Genomic DNA, 23150 nt, shown 5'->3' with positions numbered 1-23150 from the left:
AGCCTGCTGGGTAGCTGAGCTTTTCCACACCAACCTCTCTGATATGAACAGCAGGCAAACACACAGTTAGTAATGACATTAATGGAGTTTCTCTTCCATGTGAGTCTATCAGACCACCATGGAACGGATCGAACCTGCGTTACTGGCATTAGCAACACCTGTTTACCTGCTACTCATGTCATGGCTGATGAGAAAACTGTCTATTAATGCTTTGGAGAGGATGCAAGGACTAAGCCTTAGTGTGCAAATCAGAGGTGTTAACAAGACAGTGGTTAGCTGACCACTCAGCATTATTAGCTAGCTAACAAGTTGACATTATCTAAACACAAATCTGATCAGTAAAAAAAAAACTTTAAAGGAAGTATTTCAAGTGCATATTATACTTTGCATATATATTACAGCTTCAGAGTTGCTGCAAGATTTATTTTTTCACTTTAACAGAGCTAGGCTAATGACTCCCATAGACTTCATGTCTTTATGCTAAGGTAACACAAGCCAATGGGCGTACAGAGGACAAAATGGTATTGAACATCTTGTCTCAGTCTGGGCAAGTCAGGAAAAGGGAATTTTGTCCAAAATGTTGGAGTATTCCTTTAACAGCACAGAAATTGAACCCTGTCAACTCAATTCTGTTGAAACAACCATGTCTGTGTTTGCTGCTGACAAGGACTGTTCTCCCAGAGCTGAGGACCTCCATCAGCGGGCGTGTGCGGGTACCTGAAAGCCGCCCATGCTGCCATGATTACCCTGTTTTGGATACGGCCAAATTATGAATTTTCTGTTTGCATCAAAAATAACCCTGTGACTAAATCTGTTCAAATGCTGATCAGCTATCTTACGAGAATCGATCACACATTTGGTGAGATTCCGAGGGCAGAGATGGGAAGTGACAGGATTGCCATGGTAACTGGGTGATCAAGGCCCAGGGCTATGCATTATGCATAGGACCGCTCTCTCTCCCCAGCTAAGGTCCATGCATGCAGGAAACGTTATAGGCTTTACTTTTCACTCCTGAACCAGGAACAGGGGCTGGAGCAAAAGGTAAAATCCACCAAGCACAAGGAACACACCGCCCCTCATACAGCTCACGTTTTGATTTCTTTGACTGTCCCAGAGACAGAAAATTGGTTTGCAACATGTTTGAGCCACAATGCATGTTCATGATTTAAAAATAAAAATGTATTATTTGTATCTAGTCTATACGGGATACACTATATAAAAATGACTGTAATATGCACAGGAAGATGAAATATGTAAAACAATCCACTACTATGAGCCAGAATTAAGAGCCAAGGCTTGCTTGAGAAATAAATAGGACAGACCAAACCCTAACCTCAGCCCAACAGGATATCAGTTTTTGACAGACGCACAATTTTATTTGAAGGGGTATGTCGATGAGAGAGGATGTTTAATGACTAGTGAATTTTTCATTGAATGAAATTTTTAATTTATACCCACTAGTGCAAGAGGATGTTACTATTTAAGATATTCTTTAAGATTTAAGAAACTTTTAAAGGGAGTAGAAGTCATCTGAGTTCATTTCATGTGGACTGTAAGATTCAGATCACTGCTCATTCACTTTCCCAGCCCCGACTCCTCAACTAGTCTTGGGAATCCAGCCACCACTGTGACCCTCCAGCCTCAGTCCAGCTGCTGCTGCTGCATCTCAGGAATTCAATTAAAATGACTGCTTGGACAAATGAGAAGATGCTCTAAAGGATAATCAAAACACAAAACTTTATTTTACATTTAAAATAGTCACGCACACCATAACTGATAAGACTTCAGTTCACTGCTTTAGAAAAATATCAACTTTTAACATAATAGCTGCCATAGAAAGGCAGTTCGCACCTACACTATGTTATTTTAAACATTATGATAACAGTTTGGGTGCTGCATCAAAGGTCCACTTGAATAATGACATCAAGCAGTAAATTCTGTGTCAGTAAACGTTTGTAAAGTAGAAATGAAAAGCCATCAGAGTGTCCCACTTGGCCTGCTTTGGCTCGCCTCTCTGGTCCGTAAAGAAGACCATCCTGATCAAGGAATCTACAAATTAGTCTAGAAATTTTTTAGGCCTGCAAAACTATGCACACTTGGAATTTATTTTTCACAATTAACAAAACACTTAACTGTATCATGCAGATGAAAACAGGATATATAATCTTTGCACTGTACACAATATAAAAAAAAAATCACTTGGATTGTAATTTTTGCCATAATTAAATGTTCCCCAAATCCTTACAAATTCCTTGGACCTCACTGAGGAATCCTTCTGTGTGAGCACAACGCTGAGAAAACTCAAATTTGCATAAGCGCTGTTGTACGTGTTCAATTAAAGGCTAAACAGACAGAGAGGCGGGGCTAAGCAGGAAACACACCAGAGTGTATGAACTTTGACTTTCCTATCCATGCTATGAAGCTGATGATTGTCTGGGGAAAAAAATAAAATCATCTGTTTTGCATTTTCTTCCTGGTCAGTTAGTTCCTCTGTCTCTGTAGCTGGTGTGCTTTTGGAAACCAGAAGTGAACACAAACAAAAAAACAGTTTTTATAAATGTGAACATAATAAAAGTACATTTTCACTTAATCATCCAAAACAAAAAAAACACTGCATGAATGAAGATGCAGATTCCATAAAATGTTACATTCATTAACAACAAAGTGTAGATACTACACATTTCAAGACAAAAATGCTGCTTCAAACCAGCACTCTTATTACCATTAAGCCTATAATTACAGGATATTACAAAACAGCAGTTTGGTTCTAAACCGCAATAAAAAGAAAAGGAGATTGTAAAAGATTAGTACGAAAGATTAGTAAGAATAAAAATTAGTCAAATTGACTTTTCTCTACAAAAAGTAGAGAGTGCAGAAAATACCTGGAAATACCTAAAACTGTAGTGGAAGTCACATTTAATACTAGAAAAAATAAAGGGGGCCTTGGTTTGTTATATTCTGATAAAGAAAATTCTATACAAAAGCTTGAGGCCTGAATGAAATCTTTGATTCGAGATATATTTTTACCTGACCTGGAAGCAAAGCGCGATCCAGCCTCCGGTGTGCATGCCAGTGAGAATCTAACCGCCCCCGCACAGCTTTTCAGCTCTTGACTTTGGCTCAAATATTAGAAATCCTTTTCCGGTTACTCCTATGCTGGTGTTTTTCACTTCCTTACTTACATTTGACGCTGACACAAGGCACTAAGACTGCCGGGGTTCGATTCCCACTGGACTCACCCATGCTAACAAAATGTGGACCCTGGTGTCATCATGACAACTGAAATTTTGAGTCTTTTTTAGCTCCACAGCCAAATATAAGAGTTCAATATTAGATTTTTTAAATAAACATTCAATACTTTGACCAAATGTGTTTGACCAGATGAAAGTCCTATATGCGAAACTTCTTCACTAATACAGAATTTTTGTGTAAAGCAGGTATTTCATGTCAAACTGGCGGCTGTGAAAAAGCTCTATATTTCAGCATTAAACGTAATACTGAGGTCAAAATTCTGGCATGATGACAACACTGGTGCACTCATGGACCTGGAAGTCGCTTTGCATAAAATCACCCACCAAAATGACATGTCGTATGGCATCTGTCCAGAATGTGTGTTTTCTGACCCTTGGGTCATAATGTGAAAAATACATGGGTACCAATACCCATTACTTTGTGTATTCCTGAAAAACACTGTGACATCAGTGTTGTAATGGCTTAAAGCAGAGTGAGCTACAGCCTTTGAGCTGTAAAGCAACCTCTGCCCTCCCTGCTCACCCTTTAGCTCCACATGTGCTGGCTACTCTCAAGTGACTGCTAGCTATTTGTAAAGGAGAAAAGGTGTGTAATGAAATTCAATTCATTACTCTCACAGTAATGGTTTACATTTGAGGCTTGGTTGTCCATCAGTGACTCTGTCTCTCTGACACCACGTCCTGCAGGCGCTTCAGCAGCACGTCTGGACTGCTGCTGCTCTCTGGACACACCCGCTTGCTGGGGGAGTCGCAGGCCGATGACATCATCACGTCGCCCTCCATGGTGAAGGCTCTCTTCCTGCTCACACAGCCCTGCCGGATCATCCGGTTGATGTCTGACAACTCCTGGATAGAGAGAGGAGGAAAGATTCAATTTCTGCTATCCCTTTCTGTCCGGTGTGAGTTGAGAATTCCTTAAAAGTAGCGAGTGCGGGATCTGCTCAATAATAAACTGGGATCAAATCTGAGTTGAAGAAGCATTTTAAAACTAAAAATAGGCACTGGACCAAAATGTATTCACCTTGTTGGCAGAAATCATGTTTGGTGTACCAGGTACCGTTTCACAGATACTTGGGGGACCACTGGTTGCTTTAAGACTATTAAAAACCTGTTTGAAATGCAATTCTCCTTTGCTTAAAGTTTAAATGATTTTTTCCCCCCCAAATCCGAGCACATGGCATTCTGTGTGCTAAAAACACACTAAGCTGTCAGTGCTGCTGGGAATGTAAAGAAAACACCCTTTTGAGTTTTTGGGTAACTGTCACACTTTGGAGTCTTCTTTACGTTTACATTCACAGCAACCATATTTTTGAGGATTTCTTTGATTTTGAAATAGTAATTGTTGTAATTTCATGGGCTAAATATATGTGTGTTGAGTGCGGTGTGTCTGTATCTTCACCTTAGACGGGCTGCCGTTGATCTTGTATGTGTAGGAGTTGGGCGTGAGGCAGCCAGAGGAAGATTTATGAGGCGAGACGTACAGGGAGTGTCTTTGGGAGATGCGACGAGGAGACAGAGGCTGAGCCCGAACCGACGGGAAGGGAGAGAGGGGCGGAGCGTCCATCTGAGAGAGGCAAAACACACCCACCCAAGTGTTAACACTCACACTTCATGACCGTTATCAAGTGTCAAGAACTTTACTTAGATTGATACTTGTGATGTTTGAGAGTGTGTGTGTGTCGTACCCTGTTGTCGTGTGGGGTGTATCTCTGAGCGAAGCTTTTCATCTTGAGCACATAGACGGAGTTGTAGAACTGGATGAGGTCACCGCGCTCCTCCTCCCCTGATTGGTCAGAGCTGGCCTCCCCTGAAGCCTGACTGTTTTTTTCTGCAGCTGCAGGGACACATGGATCATTTTACTGTTTACTTCTCATTGTTTAGCTGATGACGGGATAATCTAACACAAATGAGCTTTATTCCTCCTCCAGGAATAGACTAGGAGGAAGTGTGTTTGACTGTATGTATGAACATCTCATATGTATGTGTGGAGCTTGGAGTGTTTTTGTTATGTGTCTTCTCACATTCGCCACCTGAGGCAGGGTCCACCTCCATGTTCTCATCACCTGCCGCCTCTCTGGGGGTGTGACGCAGTAAGACGCTGCGGTACACCTACAAACAGGCACATGCACCCACAAATTTTGAGAAATTAAGAAATTTGAGAGACAAAATTTCAAATGGCAAGGAGTGAATATTTCATTAAACGTTCTACAGTTTTTTTAGTCAAAATATACACTTCACTTCCGCTATAAAAAAAGACAAACCATCAGTCAACACTGATACAGTTACACATGCAACAGCAAGATGACTGTGTGGTGCAGTGTTTTGCTCTTGTATTACACTGCATCTTGACATATTGAAGTGTGGTGTAGTTTACTGCAGCGTACTGAGCTGTGTGTGTGTGTGTGTGTGTGTGTGTGTCGTACATGGCTGCTGGCCTGTGGCTGGCTGCGGTAACACTTCATGATGTCCTGAAAGGTGTGAGTCTCTTTGGTGACCTAGGAAGAGAGAGAGGGAGATTTAATTAAAAAACATATTCTCTTGTTAATAAACAGTTATTAGAAAGGTAGATATGATGACCAAGCAGGTGGTGATACACCATACAGCAGTCTAATGAGCTCAGCAAATTGCATCTCTTTACTGAAATGCAGTAAAGACAACAAATCACATGATATAATCTTTTATCACTACATTGATGTAATACTGATATGCTGTGCAGATTCCCGAGCAGATTCACTTGATTTCTTTCAAAAAACGTGGGGAAAAAAGCAATGAGCACATCAGCAAATTAAAAAAAAAAACACATAACAACAACAAAAGGCAAAAATACCATAAAATTAGCAACAAATTAACAAAAAAAACCCAAAACAAAACAAAAAAACAACAACAATAACAGAAAACTGGAGGGAAAAAACCCTGAAAATGGACCAAAACAAATCATTACAAAAAAAATTAAATCTTAATTAGTGAAATTAAATATTTGAACATGAGATCAGTGATGCTAGACTGAAATGTGTGTCTTCTAGTCATGCACAAAACTGCAAAATTTAAAAAGATATACAGTGATAGTTGGGGAGATTGTTTTTTTAACATTATTTATTTTCAAGTGCTTGTAAAGAGGAGAAAAAATAGGATGCTTATGCTGAGGATTTGCTGCATAAAATGGCAGATTTTCTCTGGCGTTCCACTAAATGAGAAAGTCAGGGTTTCTGCACGACAGAGAAACTGTGTTTAAGGAAGGTAGCCTGAAAACACGTTTCCCTCCGAGGTAAAACTGCAAACTCTTGTGATTTGGAAATTAAATACCTTGTTAAGTTATCTGAAACACATTTGCCCCAAGAGAAAATACTGCAGCCTCTTGCAGATCTCAAACTGCATTAGTCAATAGTGCAATTTCACCATTTTCTTAATTAAGTGAAAAGCCCTGTGGGGCCATGTGTGCACAGCTGCTCTTGTGTTCTTACCTTGGATATAATGTAAATGCTACAGAGCAGCAGCTGGTCGAGGTGCCTGTCCCGCATCAGATCGGTGCAGTGGACCAGTGAATGTTCAAAGCAAGTCCAGATTTTCCCGCGGAGCTCTGGCGCGATGTCCAACTTCACACACAAATCCCTCAAACGGACACTGGCCAGGTGGTAGACCTGGAGGCAGACAAAGGCAATGATAATAATAATAATATTACTAATGTTATAACAATAAAAACAACTATAATGATTATTATGATCTGCATTTGACCCATCCTATACAAATACTTACATCAATAAAGTTTATTTGTATAGGACAAAAGAGGCAGTGGGAGGCAAATTACCTTGTGCCATGCACTGACCGTAACAACAGCACGTCATATACAAGTGCACAGCATAAACATCAAAATCTCATTATAGCTACAGATTGCTCTCACACCTACAATGACTGTGAGGATTTTTTTTCCCATTCAGGCAGCACAGATGACACTTCTGTCATCAATACATTAGACTGTTTCTGAACATACTGGCTAGGAAATTCACAAGACAATGTCTGCAACAGTTTCTTAACAGTTGATAATAGCAAATTAATACAATAATAAACCACTATTAAAATGATCTGTTCAGAAAGGATTTATATAAAATAATTAATCCTCTCTCTGAAATTAAATTCATGAGGAAAGGATATCTTTTGGAGGACACTTTTATGAGCTAAGCAATAAGGTGAGATGATACATCTGTGGAAGCAATTATCCAGGTGTGCGGGGACACCACAGCTATATGAAGGTGCAAGATTATGATGAATTCATTTAGTGGCTCAATATTGAAACAAGTTTTTTTCCCTGAAGAGAACCCACAAGCCCATTATTCTTGTCCCCCTCCTACAAGAAACCAAAGTGCAATTTCTCTCGTTTATTTTAAGAAATCAACAGTATCATGTACATAAATATGTTCCTGTCTCTTTTCCAGCCCGTACCTTCCTGAAGAAGAGAGCCAGCGACCCTGTGCGTCGTGGTCGAGTGGCTCCTGGCTGGGGGTCGGAGGTCACAGTGGTAGAGATGGGGCGGCTGGGGGAGGCGGTCAGCAGGAGCTGAGCTGTGATGGGACCAGGTGAGTCACACGGAGCAGGCTGCACCTGGATCACTGTTATACCACTGTCATTCTTCACACCTGCACATATTCACACACACACACACACACACACACACACACACACACGATCAGATTTAGGGCAAAACCATACTGTTTTTTTTTTTTTCCTGGCCCGACAGGCTGCCTGTTATACTGCTCGACACAGCGACCGCTTCCACACCTCTGAAGATTTTTCACTAATTTTACACTGACTGAATCGTTAACTACACTAATGTTTTTGCAAATGGTGAATCGCATAATGGTGAATTACAGATGCATCTCAATGTAGCGGGCTTGATGTGTAAGACGCGGCTACATCAATTCAGACAGCCTCTTTCAATACCAAGTACACTGCAAGTGAATTGCGGAAAAATCAGTGTGGCACTTTGCATAATGATACATCCTGATATGAAGCGCATATATATTATTTTTTGCATCAACTACCTGCTGTTGTTGTTGCTTTAAAATTGCATGCATTTGTTTCCTATTTTCTCCCCCCCTGCACCGTCTCTTTCTCTCTGTGACGGTCACATCAGGTCACATGACCCCTGCTCCCCTTGCTCAAACAAAACAAGTGCTCCTCACCCTCTCCTGTCTTTCCTCTCCACCTCCTCAAACATGCTGACAAACAGTGAAAAAAATTGACACTGCACAGCCAAACATTCATAAAATTGAAGTGTGGAAAAACTTTGGGTTTTGTAAGATAAACAGAAAACTTTGCTGTTTGGCACGCTTTCTATAACTGTTTTATAGCAGTGAAACACAAAGCTTATGTTAATCTCCCCATCCACATCCAGAGACGTAATGGAGTGACTCAGGGAGAATGAGGGACACTGCCTGCAGCTATAATTGCGGAAAAAGTAGCATCAAAACGTTCTCCCACCTCCTCTGCATGGTCACATTATGTCACCAAAGTCACAGGTCTCTATCATCATATCGCACTGCAAAAATGGAATATCAACACACACCCACACTGAGGCCATGCACTGTATTGTAGCGTGTTGAATCATATTATATTGACTCAAATCAGGTGGAATCGCACCAAACATCAATAGGTATTGCAGTGGTAGCTTCATATACATCTTTAATGTAACAGATTGTTGGCAATACACCGAGATGTGCATTGCATCAGCCTCATGACGGAGATTCATACCCTAACACAGAGATAATCCCACCTTTTTTTTTATTTAGTCCTCACAAAGCAGTCTGCAAACGGAAAAAAGTGTTTATTTTGGAAGGAAATTAGGGATGCATTTCTTTCTCACAAGACCCTTGTTGGATTACTTGGATTATTTTGTCTCCGACCTCAAATTCAGAAATGAAGCAAAAAGTCATGTAGACCTAATCACAGGGTTTCTGGCTGCAGGGCGCTCTCCCTAGCTGATACACCGATTTACTTGTGCCTATCCTACCTACTTCCACTTGGCCAAAGAACGCATTCTGAGGTCTGTCACCTCTGAAAAACACGGCGATGTTTCACATGCAGTGACATCACTTTACAGCCAAGAGGACTAAAGTTGTTTTTCTACTTTTTTATGATCAAAGGAACTGGCTCCACCTTGTGGTGAAAAGACATCATTCTTGGCTACAGTAGACAAACATTTGGCTAACCAGGATCAACGTACAAGGTTTTCCAAATATTATTAAATTTATTATTAGAGCAAAAGTTTTGATTTAGGTTAGAGGTTGAGGGGTTATCTGAATGGATTTGATAAAGCTTCTATGCTTACAGTTCTTCTATAATTCAGCACACGGATGGCAACTACATGTCTTTAGTTACAGTGTTGCTGATCTATTTTTTGGTAAAAAAGTGGAAAGGCTTTTGTCTTGTAATAAAACAACTTTAAATCAGCATTCCATGCCAAATGTTTCTGATGTGTCACTGTGTAATAAAAGGGATAATGAACAGAGTGCTGATCATTATTGAAAGAATCAAGACTCATGGCAAATTATTCCTTACATATCCATTCAAGTTTATCCATGTGTATATTTGTTTGTGTTCAGGTCTGTAAATGTGTGTTCATGTTACCTTGCAGTGGGTTCAGTGTAAGGATGGTGGTTTGGCTCAGCGGGCTTCCAATCTTCAGCGTGCCTCCTGAGCTGAACGTTAGCCTCTTTGCCGGGGAGGAGACCGGGCTGCCACCAGGTGCCACTCCCAGCGGGGCCGGAGTGTCGTCAAAGAGCCGCCGTTTGGCGCTGCCGGCCGTGGGGGAGCTGTACCTGTCGTGGACCGACAGAGGAGAGGGAGGCACGTCTGGACAGAGAGAACGAGAGGTAGTAAGAGTGATGCAACACACCAAGTCTACAAGGCATCTTGATGTGTTTTTAAACAAATCTACAGCCCTGATCACTATTTCACTCAGTAGCAGTTCACACCTTGACCTAGTTCACACGAGTTCACACACCTTTGCGTGCGCTGCCAAGGCCTGATCGGCACTCCCTGATGCGGGGGTGGATGATGGGGGAGAGGGTGGCCAGGGGCAGATGGGACAGACTCCCAGTGGTGGAACCAGAACCAAGACCAGACCCAGAACCTGTGTCTAGACTGGTGGAGAAATTCACCTGGAGAGAGAGACAGAAAGAGAAGAGAGGGAAGAAGTAGAAAGTGAAAAAAGGGAAAGATGGATTTTTTAAATTTCTATAAATGGCTGTTTCACCTGATAGGACAGAAAGAGAAACCGCAGAGAAGACATCACAATGTGGCAGAACATCTGTATAACATGCCACTACACGCTGTTGCAAATGTTTGTAAGTGTGTGTGTGTCTCCTGACCTCCTCTACAGTGGGGACCTTGTTCCCAGCAGCCTGCAGGGCGCTCCACAGTGCAGAGTCTGCGGTCCAGGCTCTGCTCTCCAAAACCTGCTCCTCTATGGAGTTCAGATGCTTCACCATGTCTCTGGACAGGCCCTCCTCTGAGCGGATAAACACCTCAATAACCTATACACACACACACACACACACACACACACACACACACACACACAGAGTCAAATGTAACTTGTCAAAATGTAACAGAACATCCCTATTAAACATAATAAATGTTTACATGTTTATTTTTGATAAATTACATACATTATTATATTAAGTGTAATTTATTAGTTCATAAGAGGTGCAATGTATGTTAGCAGAAGACATTAATGACCGACTAATAACAAAAGAATAAGAATGTTCCATTAGTTCATTTTTTTTTTTTTAAATTGAGATCCATTACACAAAAGAGTAAGCAAGTTTAAACTAACGCTCAGAAGTTTAAACCTCGCTCCATCAGGGAAATAGCACTGAAAATGGGTATGTGACATATTTCCTTCAAAAATGTAGGTTAATTATTTTTGTCAATGGTATGTGAGCCAAAAGCTTAATTTGTGTGTGTGTGTGTGTGTGTGTGTGTGTGTGTGTGTGTGTGTGAGAGTTACCTTGAAGAAGTAGAATGGGGCCAGTTTGAAGACGCTGATGATCCAGGGGAAGGTTCTCTGGGAGCTGTAGGCGAACAACACCACCTCCAGACAGCACGCCATCAGGGAACAGTGGAAGATATCCTGCTCTAACAACACCTAGAAACACACACACATACACACACACACACACACACACACACACACACACACACACACACACACACACACACACACACACACACACACACACACACAGACACACACACACAGACAGTCACAGACATAGAAAGACACAGACAGGCACACACACAGAAATAAAAGCATGTTTTAATTATGGGAGCCATTTTTCCCCACTCATCTTTGTTTCCACAGACAGTTTATGACCCTTTAAAGACATTTCTGCTGTGAGTCACTCTTACTTACGGTCATGTCCTTGCCCTGCAGCCGTTTGGTCTCCTGAACCATGACGTTCTCCAGGACCTTATAGTACAAGATCTCAGCCAACTTCAGGCGGTTCTCTGCAAAATCTGAAGCAACAGAAAGATAATTCAAATATCACAGGGATTCCATCAAGTTTTTGTGTCAAACACCAATTAAAAAATGTGTTATGGCAGTCCTCTCATCACCATCAACACAGATTAGTGTTGTCAGGTCGGTATAGAGTGTGTACGACAGTTCAAGACGACAGCTGCAAGACTGAAAATTCAGTCAATCTCAGTCTGTTCTCTCCCTGGGTTACCTTCTAGTAAATGAAGTAGCAATACTTAATTACTCCATGTTTTACTCTGGGACCCCTGAGTCATGCACCAGCATCACTCCCCAGCTCCCAATTTAGGAACCACAGTTAAATTAGCCAGCTTCATCCGGTTCTCCGTCAAGTTTGGAGCAAATGACAGATTCACAGGCAGAAACAGATTGTAGGGATGCAGTGAACTAATATTGCTCTCACAGCTGACCCGGGGGAATTTTGAGGTGTTTGGCTACAAGTTGTCTGATCAATAGCTAATGCATTTTTTAAATTACTTAATGAATTCCCCCTCTAATCCAATTATGCAAATTTTTTTCTAAATGACGGTCGTCCGCTACTTGCAGCAGTTGGGCGCTCAGTGGAAAGCAGCTGGCAGCAGTCATGTTTACAGATGGGAATGACTTTAAACCAGAGAATGAGAGCATTTAAGCAGCTGTTGCAATGCTTTGTTTTGTGTTTGGGTGTGTGGCAGCTGCAGAGCTCACAACAATCCTGATTTTTCTTGAACATTTGAGGAAACACCATTTGAGGGCAGTACATCCAGGTTGTCACACACAATAGGCCAACAAACAACAAAAAAGAGAGAAAAACAACAAAGACAACCAGAAGGTAGAAACAAATACATGAGAAAACTCACAAGAAAAATATCATTTCTTAAATAATGCAGTGAATGAGACTGCAGCGGTGGAAAACTTAACCCTCTGAAGCCAAGAAGTCCACAGGCTGGCCTTTATTTTCTCAACTATTTTATTTAACGTTCTGACCAACATTGCCTTCATTTTTTTTCAAAAATAGATTTAAAGAAATGCCACTTCGGCCTATGAAGATGCAATTGTTTTTGGAAAGTCCCCTCCAAAAATATACAAAGAACAAAATAAAAAATAACTCTAACCTTATCCCTAAGACAAAAGAAAAAAAATAATTAAAAATTAAAAGCAAAATAAAAAAATATACAAAAATAAAAAAATTATAAAACAAATAAAAAATATCAAATAGCTTCATAGGCCAAATAAGATTTTTTTTTGCAATATTTCATAGAAAAGAAGCAAAGTGGATTTGATCAAATTTCAAAGCGTTAAATGGAGCATTCGGCGTGACTCTACTCCTGCTATCCCACTGCTGTACAGCGAGCTGTGTGAACACCTTTTGGACTGGCTGAGGAGTGTGACTGCTGTTAGTTTCTTTACAGACATTTGGAATTCATGTCACTGCCGCTGTACTGACTTGAGCTTGACTTTCCAAGATAAATAAATGCTTGGATTCATTACAACAAGGGCACTCGATGTCAAAGATGCAAAGCAGCCTACACGATTCAGCGGGTGATCCTGGTTCAGTGAGCCTGTGGAGGAGTCAGATAGGCTCAAATGTGAGACTGTGAATGAGCGAAAAATTAAAATAATAGATCAATATTTGGGATGAGCAGATACCCAGCATGTCACATCCCATACTGCAGACTTTCCAAAGATATTTTTATGTGGGCAGCTGAAGGTGAAGCCCAGTCTATCATACTTTGATATGCCCCAAAGCAGCTCACAGGTTACAGCGCGAATCCTCTTCCATGTTTACCCGCTATATAAAACCCGTGCAAATGCAACATGTTGGATGTGAAACTGTGTGTGTGTGTGTGTGTGTACAGCTGGTGCTGTACCTATATGAGAGCCAGGCGTGTCCTCAGAGTCGTTGGTGTAATGTTCTTTGAAGTTTTGTCCCAGCATCTTGACTCTGGTCAGGATGGACTCTGTGGGATCTCTGGAGCAGGACCTTCAAGAAGAAAACAACACACACGACATTAGGAGGGAGGCTGTGAGTTTTAGGGTTGCACAATTTATTGTGTATAATCACACATAGTGATTTTAGTTTCTGTAATTATTTAACATAGAATATCAGCATGTTGGCAATGATGAAACATTTCAGTATACTCAGTGAAGCTACTTCTTTGTGCTAATCAAATGCATTTCAGCTGAAAGTAGCCTAATTTCCTCTGTTCTACTTTGCTGTGTTTTTCTCCACTATAAGTGTTAAATGTGGAAACCATCTGTTGCGAACTAGGTGAAGGTTCCACTGCTATACCATAAGAAACCAGCAACTAGAAGAGAAGTTAAGAGAAGAGGAGAAAGACAGAAGGCATCCTGACTTGAAGATCTGCAGCAGCTGCTCGCTGGGGGCGTTCCTCAGCCCGGCCACCATGCTCTGCAGCCGACTGACGCTCTGCGTTGCTGAGGAGACGGGAGTGACGAGCAGGTCCTTCTCCTTCAGGTAAACGCGCCCGGTCAGAGGGGTGGAGGGAGTCAGAGAAGCAGACTGTAGAGACAGACACATAAATGATCAATTAGATGAATTAGATGTACAGTGAAGCAGGGCTGCAACGAACAATGATTACGAACTTATTTTCATTATCAATCCATGTATTTTGTTATGAATCCTGTCAAAAGTAATGATACATTGATGATGTATTGATGAATTTTCATGTCGAAAGTATTAAGTATTCTACCAATTATCGTTACAATTAATTGAGTAAACAGTTTTGTTTTATTAACATAGAATAACAACACAAAAGACCAAAGTGAACAACATCATGATCTTTTTTGCAATCATCATCAGTGAAAAAGATAACAACAACAATAACACACACTCTGTGTGTTTAGGATGTATCTGAGCACAGCGTCATGCCTCAGTCCCACAACAGCCCATGAATGCCACATCACTTGTTTGGGTCAGATTTCTTAGATTTTTTTTTTTTTTTTTTTGCAAGTCATGACTTCTTGCCATAAACCCACAGGATTTGACCGTCTGCTACAGCAGAAATGGATGTTACTTAGCATTAGCTTTAGCTCAATAGAATGAACAGTGGAACAGCTGAAACAGAAATGTTTTGGGCAAAACACACTGGAACCCAGGATAAGCTTAAAATGATCCCAAACCTGTGACATTTGTGGGTGTTTTTGGTGTACAAGCATCATCATTTTGCCCCATGCTTACTTCCTTCAGAGACGTGTGTGTCACTAATTATCATCTGTGTGCTCTGCTGCTCTGACTCTGTTGTCATCAGTAAACTGTTTCACCTGATCCAGCATTTCTGGTCAAAATCAAACCGATTCCAATGTTAAGTGTCTGACTGGTGCATCCCTTCTCTAAAATTAATGTCCAGGTTTGAGCAATATATCTGCAGTAGTTTTTGATCTAGACCTGGTTGCATGTGCTAAAACCCTTTTCACAAATTTTTAACACTTTCTCAGTATAAAGCTGACGGGGTGGTGTGGCACGAACTGAAAGCCTTCATTATCAACAACGCTGTAGGGACATAGGTCTTATGAAATGAACCAGGTTGTGAACTGAGTTATTTTCTTCACATGTTCAGAAATGACTCGTCACACATGCTGACAGCAGAGGTGCCTGTAGTGTAGGCCATTTCGCTCTGAAAAAACTGAAACCATAATGTGAATGAAAAACTGAAAAATGTATTGATTTTTGGAATTTGTGAACCGATTAAGAAGTGCAGTACATTGCGTATATTCTCCACATAATGTACATTTTGCTGTATGTGTCCTCTCTCCATGCTGTTTCAAATGCTCCGTGTGTGTGTACCTTCTCTACGTGTTGCTGCAGGTGGTTCTGAGCGATCTGGCCTGCGGAAGGTTCTTGAATAACCTTCCTCGGTGTTCCGATCTCCTCATCAGCGTCGGCTCCCAGGAACACCCGCTCGTCAAAATCCCCGACTGTCAACACGTACTCCTCATACTCCCTGTTTATGGCTTTACTGCAAAGAACATACATACTCTAAGAAATGGAGGAAGTGATGAAGAGAGCTCGAGAAAAAGAGAGAGATGGGGGTTATGAAGGGACGAAGAAACAATCAAAATCTCCCCGACCCTTGAGTTTCAAACACTGACAGCTTGATGGACTTACTTGTTATCAATAAAGTTCTGAGGGTCCAGCAGCTCCGTCAGCAGCTCATCATTGCCTTTTAGAATCTGAGGGGAGAAAAGGTCAGAGGTCAAATTCAGTCCAATGATGCTGCATGAAGTGAACAAACAAAGAAAAAGCATGAAATCTGAGTAAAAGCAGGAAAGCTGAATCTGCAACACAAATTAGTGATGCAGTGCTGGCTATAAAGATAACACCCAGACATTCAAACAGAGAACTGTTTAAATAATTTATGTTAAAGTAGTGCTGTTTGCTGCCTTTAGGCTCCACCACCAATCCATCACCAAGAGAGGGATGAATGAATATGGATCACAGAAAGACAGACAGAAGAAATAAATGAATTTATCAGTGAAAGAAGGGAGTAAGGAATTAAGAAGGAATGATATTAATCCATGAAGGAAGGAGTGAATGTGTGTGTGTACCTGTTTCTGGAACAGTCTCTGTATGTAGGGCCTGAAGTAGTGCTGTTTGATGCCCTTAGCCTCCACCACCAGTCCATCGTGGAGCTCACACAGCCTCTCCAAAACACATGGAGGAGGCTCATCTGGGGAGACCTGGCTGTCTGCACGGTAGACAGCAGGCAGGCCTACACACACACACACACACACACACACACGGGTTACATTCAAGGAAGGAAAATAATTCATGTATCATCCTTCATAATACTGGCTAATATCCACACAATCTCTCCATTGAACGCATTCACACGACAGAACCATCCTGGATCAGTGAGGCGAGGCTAGGTGTGTTGTTTCAGGTATCTGACAAAAGACTTCACTGAAAAATGGCAGATGAAGAGCTGCTGTGGCCAGGTGCCAGGTCTCTCCTACTGCTATGTACATATTCATGTTGTCATTTGCTTGGATGGCTATTATCACTATTGTCTCAAAATCCTCAGATGCACGATTCAGTAGTTGCTGGTTCTATTTAAGTTTGTAAACCAAGATTCAAGTCAACAATTAAGTCCAGAACTTTTAGCTAAACAATTATATTCACCAAGACTTGCACTAATGTTAGGCTGTCCTTTTTCTTCGCAGATTAGACGATAACTAAACACAGATCATTTCTGAGTGAAGCTGATCTTGTGGAAGGATCCTCAGTCTGACAGCGTCTCTCTGACAGACGGAAGCCCACCTCTGAATGTCGGGTTGATGAGGTCCTTCCTGTTGGCGCAGAGCAGGGCGTTGCCGAACACCAGGTCCAGGCAGCAGAGCAGGAGGTGATACGAGTTCACCAGGTCGTCGCCTATCATGCGGAAGTTACCTGAGACATTCACACAAACGCACAAAGTTCACCACCTCATATCTGAAACCCAGTGGCTGTGGCTTTTCTAACATCAGATAAACAGAAGTGTCTTTGGAATAACACATAAGAATACATGGAATTTAACCACAAAATGCACATAAACACACACAGCCAGGGCAGGAGAGCAACAAAAAAAAGCAGGACATTTTGGTTTAAACTGTCAGACACTTTGGCAAGGTAACTAACTATTGTTTAGAGGTCATATGACAGCAAAATGTTAAAATCCATTAAGATTTAAAATTATAAAAGATTTAAAAAATTCTGTTGCAAAGTTCACAGAGGCTTAAAATATTCATGGACAGACACAGAGCTTTTCAAATAGCTAACTTTAACTTTTTTTTCAAACCTTTACAATTTAAATCTAGTTTTTTTCCCCTTATTTTTTAAATGTACCACTATTACTATTGACTAAAGGGAATCTTTGTGTGCATGATTACGTGACAGGTGATTAGTGCACGCAGGCTCTGTGCTGATGAGTGAATTGTGGCTTGTTTGACAGAGCGCTTGGCAACTGTTATAACATATGTAGTCAAAATCTCCTTTTTATGATTGAGATTCAGATTTTGCTTTGATTTAAAACATGAATTTGAATGAATAATTTTATGGCTCAGCCCTAATTCAAGACAGCCAAACAAGTGTCCAGAGCCTAACTACACCAGCGGGCCACTGATCATAAGCTTTCTTTTCTAATACAAGATATATCAAAGCTCTAAATTATTCTTTCAAGTAACTTGTGCAGCCATCTCTGACACCATTAAATTATCACATTACATTAAATTACCACATTATATTTAGCCACTAATCTGTGTGGTTTCGCTTCCTGGTACCTTTGGTGTAGACAAATAAAGTCCAGCAGAACTTGAACACGTCGCTGATGTGACAGGGCAGCCGCCTGGAGAGAGACAGAGAGAGGGCACAGACTCGCTCAGTTCAGGGTGGGTGAGTGTGTGTCTGTCTGAGAGAGGCAATAACAGGGACGATGTCTGAGTGAAAGTGACAGACAGACTAAAATCTCAGCACTTGTGTTCAGAGTGCAAGTGCAAGTGCTTGTGTGTGTGTGTGTGTGTGTGTAGTGAGAGAGCATAACAGAGATGGCCAAATGTATAAAGAAAACCAAAGAAAGACATTAACAGTGACAACAAAAAAGCAGTGTATGTCCAACCTATGTTTCCTGCTGCGTGGTTGCCGCGGCGGCTCCGCTCCCTGCGGGTTCTGGAACATGTCCATGAAGATGGGCTCAAACTTGTGAAATATCACAGTGGAAACCTCGAAGTTGCGCTCCAGCCGCTCCATGCGCAGCCTGAAGTCCTGAGGGAGGTTGGACATGTCGGTCCACTTTCTCATCTTGGAGAAGAACTGGATGAGACTGGGAGGGAAGCAGAGAGCAGAGGACGCTGAGTGCTAAACATGTGCCAAAAGCTCTCAGAAATGCACACGGCCATGTGCTTTCCACTGGAAAAGAGAAACATTGGCTATCTGCACGCTTCACAAAGCCACTTTTATGACTTCTAAAGCCTTTAAAGCTACAAAGAACTGGATTTAAAACCAATTTAAAAACCAACATTAAAGCAAAACCAGCCAATTTGTTGTTGAATACATGGGAGTGAATGTTCTAAAAGTCTGAAAAAGGACAAAGAGTAATTAATTGTGTAGGGACATAATACCCAAGTGTGTTTAGTCAAGCAGATGGGATACATATTCTTCCACTAACACTGTTCAGTAATGCAGCCAAATAGAAATCGGAGCTGCATAGCGATTTTTTTAATTGACTACATCTTTTAGTTCTTTTAATAATTCGTGAAGCTACATAATTTAATTTTAAGACCTCCCAAAGACTACAGACACAATGAAAAATAAGTCAGCCGTTCCAAGAGTGGTTTGAACACAAAACATATTGTTGTTTAACCAATCAGATTGGCAAAGTGCATGAAGGTACCATAAATCAGACTGAACAAAAGCTCTCATTACAAGGTTGTTTTAGAAAAGTGCTACACTCCAAATTCCCTCCAGGCCGTTGTTGTTGTCATATGTTTACAAATACAATTATTTTCAAAACCTGCTCTGCATAATCATGAACCTCTTCTTTAGATTTAAATTGAAGAGCACAGGTTCACAGACATTTCTAAAGCTTCAAAGTACCAAATACAAGCTGAAATCTATTCCATATGTTGACAGTTTTTCTGGGTCCTCTCAAAGAAGTGAAAACAAAGTGGGTTGGAGTGAAATGACTGGTGTGGCAATGTGAATGGGAATGTGGGTAAGCAGCAAACGTGGAATCATTCTTCTGGTGGAATGTGTATAACATAAATTTTTAATATATAATAATTACATTTTGTGTCATTTTGGAGAAATAACCTGACTCTAATTTACGGGAGTGATTTTCAAACTATGGGTCATAACCCACTGGTAGGTCCCAGTGTGGAGGCAGGTGGGTCGGAGGAAGGCTACAGAATTGCATTGTTTTCTCAGTGGAATTCTTTTAATCATGAAGTGTGAACTCGACACAATTACTACGTCCATTATGTCCCCAAAAACACCACTGATCACGATGAAGTGTGTGGAAGTGTTGATGACTGGAGAGTAGTGGCAGCCGTCTTAGCTATGTGATAACATGGACACATTTTTAAACCAAAGAGCAGCTGATGCACCATTTAAATACAATAAGCATCACTGAGTACGTTTACATGCACACCATAATCCGGTTCGGCTCAATATTCCGGTTAAGGTAACTGCGCCGCGGCAACTGGAATATTCCGTTTACATGTTACTTGGCATGCCCCCGTGTTTCGGCGTATTCCACTCTCTGACGTAATGCGACACTCAGCCGCGGGGGGCAGCAGCACGCGTATAGGCGTCTGGTCTGCCGGAAAAACAGACGAAGAAGTCTTCTTCCTCGTCTTATTCTACTTTTTCTTCTTCTTCTGTCGCTATTTCTATGTTTTCTCCCATGGATATACTCCGTGATATTTAAGTCTTTCATTAGCTGAAGGCGGACTGCAGTCTCCTGGCTCTTGCTGCTGTTCGCCATGCCGTTTTCCCCGCTTGCAGGTAACCATAGCAACGAAGACGCCACACAAGTCCTTGTGAGTCGAGCATGCGCAGTCGTGACTGAATATTCCGGTTCGGGGAGTTTTCCGACTAAGGTGGTTACAAGCCCCAATATTCCGGTTGGAACAGGAATATTCCAGGGGGCTTATTCGGAATTCTCTCCAACCGGAATATGACCTTAATCGGGTTCGGTGCGTGTTTACATGACATGTGCGCAACCGGAATATTGCGAATATTCCGGTTAATACAGGAATAAGGTGTGCATGTAAACGTGCTCACTGTTCAAAAACAAAAAGGCACTACATAGATGACAGGATGATAATTAATTTATTATGGCTTTGCTCTCAGGGGCCTGATGCTGTTTTCTCTGCCTGGAAAAGTTGCCATGTTGAAAAATCACATTAACTAGAAATTTAAACAACAAATAACAGATTTTTTTTTTTTTTACTGATGTGCTCATATTCAATATGAGACAAAGTTTCACAAATAAATATAGAGCAAATGTAGAATTCACTGCAATGATGGATATAAGTGCTTTGATACCTTAAATACCTTTTTAGCAACTTTATTCTACAACACAAAATCAATACTGGGTCTCAAGACAGACAGCAGCTCTACATATGCGTCCTTGCATGAAAATCCCTGATTTAGGGAACTAGTCCCCTGGCCCCACATGTGATACTGCACAAAAGACGGCACACAGATGCACACACGCACGGGCGCACGCGCGCGCGTGAAATTATGCACCTTAGGCCTTTTTACTCTACACTCAGGATTACTTTTTTTGTAATTATGCAGTGCACATCTATATATTTTTTAATGTGCGATTTTTTGTTCTGTACTTTCCAACAACTTCTTTGTTATACACCATGTATTGTGATTGGTTACTACGTTGTATTCTACAGTCTACAAATGAAATAAAACCATGTCAAACATTAAAGTTTCTTTGTCTGGAACTGGGAGACACTGACCTGAGCTTGGCGGTGCGAAGGATCCTGGTGAGGGACACACAGTTTCCCTCCATCAGCCCTTTGCCCACTGTGGGAGTGGATCCCTTCCTACAGGCGGCATACAGCGCACAGGCCAGCCAGTGGACCACCTCACCCTGGAGAGGCACATAAATATCATCATTATCGTGCCATTATAATAACAGGATTATACATTTACTGTGGGAGCAGAGTGCTCCAAACAAGCTGCATGCAGTTTGAACAGAACAAACAGGCACACAAATACAGAGAAACAAACAACATCATTATATAACCTTTTGCTACAAAAAGGCAATCTTCTTTTACAGACAATAGGACAGTCACTGGACCAACAAAAGCACCCCACAACACCAAGTTATGAACATCAACTGAAGTTGATGGAACACTGGACTATAAATGTCAACCAAATCAAAAATTACAGACAATGGCAAAAATACAACAACATTAACAACAAGTCTGCAACACAAAAACAATTACAGCTGGGTTGGCAGACAATTGCTGTCAATAGTCCTTCAATCGCAAAAGACCTCAAACAAAGCTGCACAGAATAGATAAACACATTAGGGCTGGGTGATATATCGATCTTATTGTTATCATCATATGAAACTGATACTTTGTGAGATTTCAGACACTGTAATATCATGATATGGTATAAATGTTGTTTTAAAGGCTGCATTACAGTGAAGAAATGCAATTTTCTATGTTGTTCTAGCTGTTTTATGATTTATTTGTACCTGCTTTGACATCATATCCACAATATGTTATCTGTTTAGTAAAAATCTCATGTGCAAATATTTTATGAAAGCATCAAGAATCATCAACAGTCATCTACACCATTGACACAGTATCAGTAACAAGGTAGGTCGAAGATATTGTTATATTTAATTTTGTCCGTATCACCTCGACCCATGAGCCACATGGCTAAAGAATGCCACTCCTACCATGTATTAATTATTAGTTAACCCAGTCACTAAACATATGATCTCAACAGACACAACACTGTCCTATCAGAGCACAACGTATCTCACAGTAAAGTTATCCTCTTGCCACAGTGGATTAATGACTAAAGCCTACCACCACTTTACCAGGCAAATGTCAATTTATAGAGTAATAAAGGAGGAGAGCGGCTGTTATTGTGGATCTGACTGCCAGTGGCATTTAAACAGCATGTGTCTGATGTTGTCCTCCCATGCCATCTCTGCCAGCATGTGGCACATTAATGATAAATGTCATGGCAATCAGCTCGATGCTATCAGATTGGGTGCGGAGATTATGTAATCACTGGCCGAGGCAAACAAACTGCTTGGAGGGGAAGTGTGAAGAGGCACAATGTCATGTCGTGACACGTCCATTAACCACGAAGACAGTGAGGCCCTTCACTTTGTCTGAACCTGTTTAGTGTTTCAGCTTTCAGTAGAGATGGCCGTGACGTTAGACAGCTGCCCGTCACATGTAAACCCAACTTCCCCACAGAGTTGCTGCTGTTTTTCTGCTCCACGCCGCACTGAAGTTTGAGTTTGCAAGCTTTAAACTTTAAAAGTCAAAACATTTCAACAGAAGACTATGATAAGTTGTACTCAGAGCGGCAGAGTTAGCCAGCAGCAGATGTGTTGGGCGGACAGGAGCTACCTCCAGAGTGTATGTGTTCCATATCGCTGAGAAGTTTTCCATGGCCTCAGTGGAAGTCTGCTCGTCCATGTTTAACTCCTGACACAGCGTCTCCAGGCTCCTCCGGACTGAACTTTCGTCCATCCTCCCCGAGTCGGAATCTGGCGAGTCGTCTCCCCGCATTCGTAAAAACCGAGCTGCAGTTTAATCTCGTTCAAAACCCCGAGTTAAAAACTACCGACCAAAACACGATACGCCGTGCCCGGACCGAAACAACAATCAACCCCGGACGG

At 41.4% G+C, this 23150-nt stretch overlaps 1 protein-coding gene across 1 annotated transcript; it reads right to left on the bottom strand.

Annotated features, from left to right (window-relative positions):
• Window positions 1-1720: 1720 nt before the first annotated feature.
• On the bottom strand, window positions 1721-23150 carry rbl1 (retinoblastoma-like 1 (p107)). The gene is made up of 22 exons (XM_030052324.1): window positions 22879-23150; window positions 21235-21368; window positions 18378-18581; window positions 18043-18107; window positions 17045-17173; window positions 16333-16496; window positions 15893-15957; window positions 15572-15743; window positions 14121-14287; window positions 13635-13747; window positions 11662-11765; window positions 11257-11394; window positions 10616-10780; window positions 10249-10405; window positions 9873-10097; window positions 7689-7882; window positions 6713-6889; window positions 5675-5746; window positions 5273-5360; window positions 4937-5085; window positions 4651-4815; window positions 1721-4097 (listed from the first exon to the last, which is right to left on the bottom strand). The coding sequence occupies exons 1-22, from the start codon at window positions 23038-23040 to the stop codon at window positions 3903-3905; spliced, it is 3204 nt and encodes a 1067-aa protein (XP_029908184.1). The 5' UTR covers window positions 23041-23150; the 3' UTR covers window positions 1721-3902.

This window comes from Myripristis murdjan, chromosome 5 (genome assembly GCF_902150065.1).
Source record: "Myripristis murdjan chromosome 5, fMyrMur1.1, whole genome shotgun sequence".
Classification (NCBI taxonomy): domain Eukaryota; kingdom Metazoa; phylum Chordata; class Actinopteri; order Holocentriformes; family Holocentridae; genus Myripristis; species Myripristis murdjan.
Note: the sequence above shows the minus strand (reverse complement) of the source record. Positions and strands in the feature narration are given on the sequence as shown.